Here is an 11,048-nt window from a genome sequence, read left to right as displayed (position 1 = left end):
TGCTCTCGATATGACTCATACTCTTTGGCTGCCTTAGCCAATCAAGATTTTTTTTCACTCGAACTTTATTTAACAAACTCCAAATTTAAACACATATACATATATACAAAACATAGCGGCACAACAGTGTGCCATATCCAATCCACAGCAGACAAGTCCAACGTATACAAATAATACGAAAAAAAAAAAGTCAAACAAAACATACAAACAAGCCACACCAAATACAAATAGAACAAAATAAATCAAAGGAACACAAAAGAAAAAAAAAAGGAGGAGCTAGGGGTTATTAAAGAGATCAAGGTCCTCCACCAACCCATACATTTTCATTGAGTTTTTATTCTTCATAAGTTTTAAAGATTTAAAATATTGACATAAGTCCATATGAAAACTAATGAAGCTAGGTTTCGACTTGAAATATCTATTTTTATGAATAAAGAATTTCCCAAGAACAATGAGTATGTTAATGACCAGGTCATGAGATGACTCCTTAACAGAAATACCATACAGGACATTTTCTTTTGTCAGAACAGACAGATTAGGCAGTTTAGGAAACAACCAGTCATACAGATCTTCCCAGAATACATTAACAAATTTGCAGTAAAAAAAAAAAAAAAGTGTTCCGTTGTTTCAATGTCTTCATCACAAAATACACAGTTGTTGTGGTCCAAATTAAAACGCAGTCTTAGGAGTTCAGAAGAGGGATAGACCCCATTAAGGATTTTGTAATGAATTTCCTTTGCTTTGGGGGCAATGGGAAATTGAAAATATTTGGATCGCAAACTTCTAACTTCTTTTTTTGAAAAATATTGCAGAATTGTAATTCTGTTTGAAGACAATGGATACATTTCCTTAACAAATGCTTGCCGAATTTTTAGATTAGAAAATCTGTCATGATTGACGCTGCAACCATCCACCAAAAGCAAAGGTAATGCTACATTTACCTTACTTTGAAAACAAGCAAAAGCCATCATCACAATAGATTGAGGAATTGTAATGATGAGCTTATTGTACTGCTCTTCATCTCGTAGATTATATTTTGAAGAAAACATTTCAAATGGCATAGCCTTCCAGTGTTGTCCAGAAGTTGCATTATTGACCAAATTCCTTTCTTTGCCCAAGTAGGATAAAACAATGATTTTTTATTCGACAAGATGTATCTGCAATACCACAGTGGGGTGTTGTGAGGACTAAAGTTATGCTTGTAAATCATTTTCCAGTAATGTAACACCTGTTGATGAAAGGTGGATAGTTTGATGGGGAGCTTATTTAAGTCAAAGTCACATTTCAGTAGAAAATTAAAACCTCCTACTTGGCCAATCAAGATCTGACGTTCACTTCCTGGTTTGTCTTTTTAAGGTGAATCATACTGTTTGTTTGGCTGCCTTAGCCAATCACGTTACTAATTTGATGCTATTTTCATGGAGCGTTCCATCGGATATCCTTCGAGGCATTTAATTAACAGTCCATCGATCTTAAGAGTGGATCAAGAAGACAAACCAATCGAAATTTTCCCCCCTTCCAAACAAACGTAGTTGGCTGTCTGGGAGGTTTTCGGCTTTTGAAAACGAGCAGGCGAGACTGACAGCCAATACAAGGGTAATATTGTGTGCGTGCCAGAGGAGGAAATGGACTCATCGACATGAAATGACAAAATCCATGTTGTACTATTAACATCATCAGCTTTCAAAATATTGTTTTGCATGTATACGATGAATATAACTGTTAATATAGTTTAGAAAAATGGCTATTCACCAAAAAAAGATTTCAAAATTTTATATTTTAGAGCTGTCATTTCAATAATATATTTTTTCCTAACGGTTATAACGGCAGGTTCTGATATCGCCCCATACCTCTTCACATACATTAAAATTAAATAAAGGTTACAATTTTGACTCCTAATTCTCCGGATACGCTCAGATTTGAACAAAATGGAACACGCTTAATGCTTTGCACATACAATTTAGCTGCTCACCTGAAAAAAGGTTATTTTCATTTATGGTTTGTCATAAATGTACCGAGAAATAAAATGATTTTTTATTTGGGCAACAGTCGTGCATTTTCCTTGGAAATCTTGTGCTACCTTTTTTTGTTTGTTTGTTTAACATCAACTCGGCAAAATTGTTGTCAAGTAATACACAATCAGGCAACAATGACCCAGAAAGTAAAAAGCGAAAAAGAAACACTTTTGAAGCTCAAGAAGAGGAGCAAATGTTGACATGTTGAAGCTAAACTGACTTTTCTGCCAAAATTGACTGGTTGTGGTTGTAATATGAAGAATATGATGGAGACTTCATGTATGTTTATTCTATTATTTTAATAAATGTTACTGCAATTTGTGTTTTGATTTGTGATTTGTTAGTATGTTACATTTTGTAAATATAGATTGAACCTTAAATTTTGTAATTTTTGGGACTCCATACATTTCTGTTGGGACCCATAGTTTTAGCACTGTACTTCTGACAACTTCAAGCATCCCCAACCAAAATACAGTGGGCCCCCGTGTTACCACCTTAATCCGTTCAGCGGCTAGGCACGTATGACGGGCAATCCAAACCTATGTTAATTAGTGAATGCGTGCAACGTGCGCAAAAACCTTAGGTAAGAACATCACAACTTTATACTGTACACATATTAACACAATTATTAACATAATCTACTGTACAGTTAAATTAAATAACAAATATACAAAGGAAAAATGACATTTACCTTTGGGGCGACGTGACTTGAGCTGGTGGTGGGTCGAGGTGGAGGCGGAGGGGAGCAGAGATGAACCAGCAGAATTTTTTTTTCTTAAACAAGAACTTTTTTCAAATGAGAACTTTTTTTAAACAATGACTTTTTTTTTGTTTGAACGAGAACTTTTTTAAAATGAGAACTTTTTTTAAACGAGAACATCACCGGCGATTTCCTTCTCTTTAATCCATAATCGAAGAAGCTTTTCCATTTTGTTGTTGACCGAGGTCTGTCCCCTGGCAAGGAAAGTCATGCCCTTAGAACACTTGCTTGCTTTGAAGGCTTCCTTGTTCTTGAGAATTGTACCGATTGTCGAGCGGTTACGGCCATACTCACTAGCAAGGTTAACTATGCGTGCGCCTCCTTCGTATTTTTTTATTATCTCCTGCTTTGTTTCTATTGTCATCATCCTCTTACTTCTTCCTTTACAGCCACTTGCAATTTTAGAAGCCATGTCTAACAGATAAAAGTTTGCAAAGTCTTCATAACACACTGACCAGCTCGTGCCATCAAGCAAGGTGAGGGAGTTCAGCCAATAGCATATCGGCATTTCTGTGATTGACGTGACGCCGGCCAATAGCATATCGGCATCTCCGTGACTGCCTTAATCGACCAATAGCATATCGACATTTCCGTGACATGCAAGAAAAGTTGTTTTTGTTGATGCAGCAAAGCGAAAAAAATAGTGCGGACACACTGACCGGCACGGTCAGTGTGTCCGCACTATTTTGGATAGTGGATGGTTCGTAAGACGAAAGGTTTTTGCGTAAGAGGGGGACAAAAAAACGCCGCGGTCCACGTCATAAGATGGAACATACGTAAGACAGGGGGTTCGTAAACCGGGGGCCCACTGTACATGGCAAAGACAAAGCTGCATTTGAAGAGCAAGCAAGGAAATGTACAGTATCTTATATAAGCAGTCTCTTCCCATGTTTGTGTATACGTATGTATTGTATATACTCTGCAGCTGTGCATGATACGGGCTAAATACGATCTCATTTTTATGTTGACTCATGTTAGTTGCTTTTTGTCGCTGATTTTGGCTTCAGGTCCGGGATTCGCAGCAGTTTTAATGCTAGTCGCCTAGTTAGGGAAAGCCGCAGAAAGGGCCCCATTTATGCCAAATGTCACCACCACGACCCCACATGTTACCGACACCAGGTGAAGAGAAGGCGGTGGGGCCAATTGAGAGAAAAAGGAAGAGGGCCTAGTTGATGTACAATCCAAATTTAACACTGACATTTTAAAATCTGATCGATTCTGGGATATTTGGAGTGATAGTCCTGGTAACACTCAATTCCTTAAAGCTCAACCCTTAAAGCCATCGGTTCATCATCAGGCAGTTCACTATATCAGTGGTTCTCAAAGTGGGGTCTGCGGACCCCAGGGGGTCCGTGAAATAATTTGGGGTTTTGGAACTGATTTAGTTGATCTTTTTAACAGTTAGATTTGTGCATTATTTGGCTTAGGCTTTTGGCGCCACCGCTGGCCACTGTTGATAGTGCATTTTGTGGTGGGGAAGGACGGGATTCAGTTGGGACCAGTTGCTGTCGGTGCACACGCATTGTTCCTTCTTGTGTTTTCTTCGTTGGAATGTTATCATTTATGCTAATATGCCCAAAATCAGTCATTTGTTGGTCCAACTTGTGACTGTAGGTAACATGCTAGCTAAAGTTAGTTTTTATCTTCAGTGTCTTATATAGTGTTGCCTGGTATGTGTTTAGTGTTTTCGTTTGTGGCTCCTCAGAAATTTGCTTTCTAAAAGGAGTCCCTGACTCCAAAAAGTTTGAGAACCCCTGTGATAGGCCTCCTTAGAAGGAGTCCTGACTTGTGACACTATTAAGATTTCCCATAGGCCCTCTTGGCACACACCCTAATTACAGTTTTGGTGCTGTACAGATTTACCCATGTCATCAATGTAAACTGATTGACAGAAAAAAAAAAAAAACAACATACTGGGATTAAAAAAAAAAAAAAAAAAAAGAAAAAAGATAGGATAGGATAGGATAGGATAGGATAGGGAGGGCCCTGACTGCTCCTGGCACCTGGGTTCCAACCCAGGCAAACTAATTTATAAAGACTTTCTCAAGAAAGCAGCCTCAAGCAGCCGCCCTTATCCACATGTACGTCACTCATAGCTTTCGCTCAACATTCAATTGCTGGAAGCCTGTTAGAACTGTGAAGAAGAAATGTTGCTGCTGTTCCTTCTTTTGACCTAAAACGTCCTCATATAATGCCATGACTTGATGCAGAATGACAAGCAGTGATTTAGTTTAAACAAACGTGTCTTTATTTGCGGATGAACAAGACCTTATATTAACAGGCTGGTAGACTGGTTCACGTTGGAATGAGCATGGGAGTGTTATTGCTGTATATCAGTTATGTGCTGCCGTAAAGCACTGACGTAATGTGTCTTAATCAATATGTTACGGTCAACATATACATTTTTGAAAAACTCGCAATGTGAAGCTACGAAAATTGAACCACAATATAGTGAGGGATCACTGTATGTCCAACCCAAAGATTTGTGGGTGTGCGTGCGTGTGTCTTTTTTTTTGTTGCTAAATTGTGGAGACAAAATTTTGTGTTCTTCTGTCTTTGCGGGGACCTCTTACATTTGTAGGGACCATTTTGGTGAACCCCATAAGTTCAGACCTCTTCTTGAGGGTCAAGCCTTGGTTTTAGACTAAAGGTTTGAATTGGATTTGGTTGAGATTAGGGTAAGGGTTAGGTAATGCATCGTCAATGGGATGTCTGTACTATAATAGAACGCCCCACCGCCCCTGTTTTTGTGCTCGTGTGTGAGTGTGCAAAAGTAGGTTTTCCAGATGTCAGGAAGTATTTTCCCAAGTACAGCGGTACCCCTACTTACAAAAGCCTCGTTAAGAAAAATTCAGGTTACGAAATGCCTCGGCGCTAAAATATTGATTTCAGCAAGGAGAGCAAATTCAAGACACGAAAGGCAACATTGTTGGCATATGAGACACAAGACACCAGCTCGCTCCAACAAGACTGTAATGTAATACCTTATCACAACTTGTGACGTCTACCGTATTTACTACAGTTTGTGATGCATTTTTATAATTTATTATGCCGGCCTGCCCACAAAAGAGACACTATTTTTTTTTTTTTTTTGCACCAATGTTTACTGTGGTGTTCCACTTTTCATTTTTACTTCATTTCATCAACACTTCCCACCAAGAATTTACACTGTAAGAACTAACATACATAAAATTGACATCAGCTACGGCTAACATTGTACATATTCACATCAAAACCCAATATAACATACCACTTTGGGCTGTTGTGTCTGACGTTAGCGCTGTTAGTACATCATTAGCATATTAACAATGACATCACACAGGAAGCACTTTGCTTGACCCCAAACTAAAGTAAACTTACACAATGAAAATAATCTAAAAATAAATATTATTGCTCCTGTGGACTTGTAAATTATTTCTGGATCACTGGAAATATCAAATAAAAATGTACAAATAAACGTCCAAAAAAGTGTCACTGTCTGCACTCATCACCACCCCCACCTCAAGGCAAACAAGTGAACTGAATTCATATTGACCACTGCTACAATGAATATGATTAATTTAAAGGGTTTAGGAGTGTGGTTTTTTTTTCTAATTAGTCTTTACATTATATATTTCGAATATTATGCACCAATGTATTTCTACTACGTATTTGTTACCATTTTGATGCATTTTAATAATAATACACACAGGAGCATTTCTGGGGACTTGGAACGGATTATTTCCTATTACATGGAAAAAGTGGGTCTACTTATGAAAGATTCATGTTCAGAAATTATTTCCGTAAACAAATTAATTTTGAAAGTAGAGGTACCACTGTATTTCCTTGCCAATATCGTCATCTTAATGCCCACGCCACCAGTCTTTTTCACAAACACTTGATAGCCACTCAACGCATTTTGTGTCTTAGCTCAAAGTTGCCTTTAAACTTAATTCCTTTTTCATCATGGCAGACTGACACACTACCTGGTGCTGATCTAAGCTTACCCACTTGAAACATTTTACTTGCGATCATTTTATAAATGTGTTTGTCATCCTATCCTGTGCATATGGTTAGTACAGTGCCTATCATCATTACAGGTCCTAAATAATTATAACCAAAAGCCATGTCCTCCATGCGGTTCACTGTGCAATGGTTGGAAAAATGAATAAAAATATCAGTTTTGTTCAAATGACGTGCTGACATTTTACTTGCTTTGTCTATTTCCATTATAGAATCTAGACCGGGGGTCACCAACCTTTTTGAAACTGAGAGCTACTTCTTTGGTACTGAGTAATACAAAGGGCTACCAGTTTATGTGGAGTGGCCGATCATGTTCATGATTTTTCATAATAATTAAGGAACAGCTGTAGTAAATATGTAAATCAAATGTAATATGTAATGTAAATGGAATATATCTATAATTGTGTGTAAAATTAATAGAAAATCACCAAAGTTCTATCTTTTGCAAGCTATCTGCAGATCAGGCCTACGGGGCTAGTCATGTGATCTTTGGGGGCTACCTGGTGCACCACGTTGGTGACCCCTGATCTAGACGTTCTTGGGTCAAAGTAGCACATCACATGAATTGTCAAGATGGGAGTTCATTTGTCTATTTAGCACAGTAGTTGCGATAGTTCAACGCTTTTATCAAAACAACGTTTGATAAAAACAAGTTAATAGTATCTTAAAACAAGTTCTCCCATTGCAGAAGATTTGCGGTAAGATGCTGCCGTTTCAAAGTATGTATACATGAATGCCACTATGCATTCACATCAAGACAAAGCTTGCAAAGATCACATGCTGATTGAACTGCTTATGGCACAGGTGTCAAACTTCCAGTCCTGGAGGGCCGGTATTACGCATGCTTTCCGTTCTTTTCTCCTCATCACACAGGTGTGGTGAGGAGAGAAAACCAGAAAACATGCAGGTAACCGGCCTCCAGGACCACAGTTCAAGACCTATGGCTTATGGGATGTTTGTTCAAATTAGCAAGCGGAATATACCACCCCTGTTATCTCGAAAGGCGTCTATTCAGGTGCACCTATTTTATTCCAATTACGGTGTTCATAAGAAGCAGTTTCAACCCGTTTGGTCATTCGGATTGACTACATTTGGACTACATTTGGAAATCAAAGTTAGGCCTGTGGCAATTTTCTACTTACGGATGAAAAAAGTACTGCGTGGTATGGATTATTTTTTGATTTCCGATTATAAATCGAACAAATGAATGTTAAACCAATTATTGAACATGGAGAAACCACAGAGGTAGAAGTGTGTATGCGTGTGTGTGTGTGTGCATGCGTGTAAGTGTGTGTGCATCTCTAATATGTGTCAGTCCTGTAGCTTTGATGTGTCTCAGCGGTGAGCTGCGTGGTTTCTGTGGCAGACGATGGCTGCACCATAATGGGCTCGTTGCTTCCATCTGTAAGAGACGACGCATGCGCACGTGTTAGAAGAAAGAGTGGTGTTATTTTCTTCCATCTATATGAAAGCATTTGCTCACCTCTCTCATCAGCTGTCATCTGGGCCTCCAAATCTTCAGGAGACACATAGAAATCGGGCTCCTGGTCCATGGGTGGCCGAGGTTTGCATTTGCCACAGCAGCAGTTACAGCAGCAACACAGGCAGCAGCAGAAGTAACAGCCGGTGGACAAGCAGCAGAAGACAAACAAGGCCTGCGAGGACACCGCATACAAGAAAATGAAGACCAATGAACAGCTAAAATGTATGCCTTTATACAAGAGGTACGCAACCGCCGGTCTGCGGCCCGGTACCGGTCTGTGGATCAACTGGTACTGGGCCACATGGGCCGCACCTAAAATAATGATGTTTTGGAACTGATTTGCTTCATCCTTTGACAGTTAATTCATTTGTGCTTTGTTTGGCTTGATCTTTGTTTATTTTGGCGCCGCCTCTGGTTGCTTCAGTGGAGAGCAGTCACTGTCGGTGATACATGCGTTGTTCTGTCTCTGTGAAACCTGATTCACGAGTATCCGTAAGTTGTACTTTTTTGTAAGAATGTTAATTCATTTATGATAATATACGGCAAATTAATTTGTTTGTTGATCCAACAACTTTTGACTGCGGATAACATGCTAGCTAATGTTAGTTCTTATCTTCAGTGTGTTATATAGTGCTGCCTTATATGTGTTTAGCTTGTTAGCATTTTCATTTGTGCCAGGTATTTCCCCTTGGTATATGTTAGCATATGCAAAGGTTTTGCATTGATAAGTATTCATTTGCAATTAATTAACATTTTGTATAAATGTAGTAGAGTGGTCGTCTCCCAGCTGAGAGGCTGTGGGTTTGATCCCCCGACCATCAAGACCATGTCGAAGTGTCCCTGAGCAAGACACTGAACCCCCAGTTGCTCCTCATGCATTAGGTAAATGACTAGTTAGTGTAAAGTACTTTGAGTACCCAAGGCAGAAAAGCGCTATAAAAAGCATATATAAGTGAAAATCCATTTACCATTGAAATGAATAGCATTTGTAATTCAGTTATTCAGTTGTATTCTTGCATGTGGGACTTACCTGAGTAACTGAGTTATAGCGATGTTTGATATTGAAGAGAGAGACGCTGACAGCCTTTGTTTCGTGTACAGTATTTTCTTTGCTTTACAGTTTTACAATATAAATGATATATCCGGCTCTGAAAAGCTATTTTATTTTGATTTTTATTTTGAAGACTGTCTGGATTCCCTTGGATTCATTTCGGTCACTTGAGTGCCAAAATTTCATTCACAAGTGAAATGAGTAAGAAACAGACGTAGACGAAGAAAACGAAAGCTTTTAACAGGCAATGTCAGGAGTCCTACTTGAAATAATGATTTCTTTGCTGTCAGGACTTAGAGCGCTACTTCATAGCCAAAAAGGACTCCCAAACTGACAAGAAACTGATTCTCTATATTTTTGTTACCGAACCAGATGAGCTGGTGACAGCCTCAGATGCCGACATCGCATCTGTGTGAAGAGAGGAACAAGCTGAGGGCTCACATAAGTTTGGTGTTAATGATGAGCTCATATTTTAAATTATAGCTCAGATTTCATGCGTTGACTGGTCTGCAGTGATAAAAAGGTCGGGGATCCCTGCTCTGTAGTTTAAAAATGACTTTTTGTTAGATATTGTTCCAAGTGTAATTTATAGAAATTGTGATAAATACCACACACATACACACAGACACAAATCTTTGATTATGCATTCACAATATTTTCAAAATGTTACATAACACCACGACAGCTCACTGGCTACTTTCAATCACAATTTCAGTACCACATTTTGTTTCACTCAATCTCATGGAGCAGAAACCACCCAATTTGTGTGCTACCATTTGTCATAACTACCCACACGTGCCTTTTGGATATTCTGGCTGTGGAAGAAAAATGCTGCGCCAATATAAACCCTGCCTTGCTTCTGCCCTTGCCTGACGATGGTGAACCACACGACTGGTTGACTACACTTGACCTTTGTACTCGCAGACCTGACTTACTGTATATGGAGTTAGATGGCTGTCAACAATTTGTTTGAGAACGACTCAGAATTGGGTTGAGTTTGATTTGTTTTTGTATGAGTAGGACTCAAAATAGTGTCGAGTTTACGAATTGAAAACTTGCGAGTGCAAGGCATTTTGAATACAACTCTCGTTAGCATGACTATGACCACGCGAGACGCGACTTCACGTCCCTGCATGAACCTCTCCTTTGGATTTGTGGATCTGATCTTTTGCATTTGTGGATATGAATAAGCAAATTAAGATGAGGTGACGCTAAACTACCAGCTATCAGTCGATCTGCGAGTCATCCGCGCCGCCAATCGTCGTGCACTCATGTCTTTTTGACAGCTATCTTACCCCATATTTCAACACCTGATAATTTGCATCGTCCAATATATTCGTAAATTATCTAATGAAATTGGACAGACAGGTTGGTGACCGTAACTTGCAAGCTAGTGACCCGTGTCTCCAAATCCAAATGTTGTTTGAAAACAATTCATTTATATTATAAATTGGTCTGTCACAATGTTTTTGAGAGATTAACTATCACGTGACCACAACAGAAAAACGTAAACAATAAATCATATCAAAATCTTCATTAATAATAAACCTTTATTTCGTAATAGGATTCCACTTCAGTGTTTGTGTGTGCAATTCAAACGAGTCTTTTTCCAAATCAACTGCAGTGCTTGTTTCTGCCGACAGAGGTCACTAGCTATTACAAAAGTTTCTCAAAATAACACTAATCTTCTGTTAGCCGTTCTGTTCGCTTCAATTTGGCCATTTTTTCAATTTTACG

General features: G+C 38.8%; 1 protein-coding gene across 3 annotated transcripts in view; it reads right to left on the bottom strand.

The window, feature by feature from the left end:
* Positions 1-5,000: 5,000 nt before the first annotated feature.
* Positions 5,001-11,048, bottom strand: part of LOC148426885 (dnaJ homolog subfamily C member 5-like) — an 11,608-nt gene continuing 5,560 nt past the window's right edge. For all 3 annotated transcript variants that reach the window (XM_088408316.1, XM_088408317.1, XM_088408315.1), the window contains exons 4-5: positions 8,261-8,432; positions 5,001-8,179 (exon numbers count right to left, since the gene is read on the bottom strand). In XM_088408316.1, coding sequence (XP_088264442.1) covers positions 8,079-8,179; positions 8,261-8,432 — 273 coding nt within the window. In that variant the 3' untranslated portion in view covers positions 5,001-8,078. The remainder of the gene's footprint in view (positions 8,180-8,260; positions 8,433-11,048) is intronic.

Source organism: Hippichthys cyanospilos, chromosome 2 (assembly GCF_059441005.1).
Source record: "Hippichthys cyanospilos isolate Australia breed blue-spotted pipefish chromosome 2, RoL_Hcya_1.0, whole genome shotgun sequence".
In the NCBI taxonomy this organism is placed as follows: Eukaryota; Metazoa; Chordata; class Actinopteri; order Syngnathiformes; family Syngnathidae; genus Hippichthys; species Hippichthys cyanospilos.
Note: the sequence above shows the minus strand (reverse complement) of the source record. Positions and strands in the feature narration are given on the sequence as shown.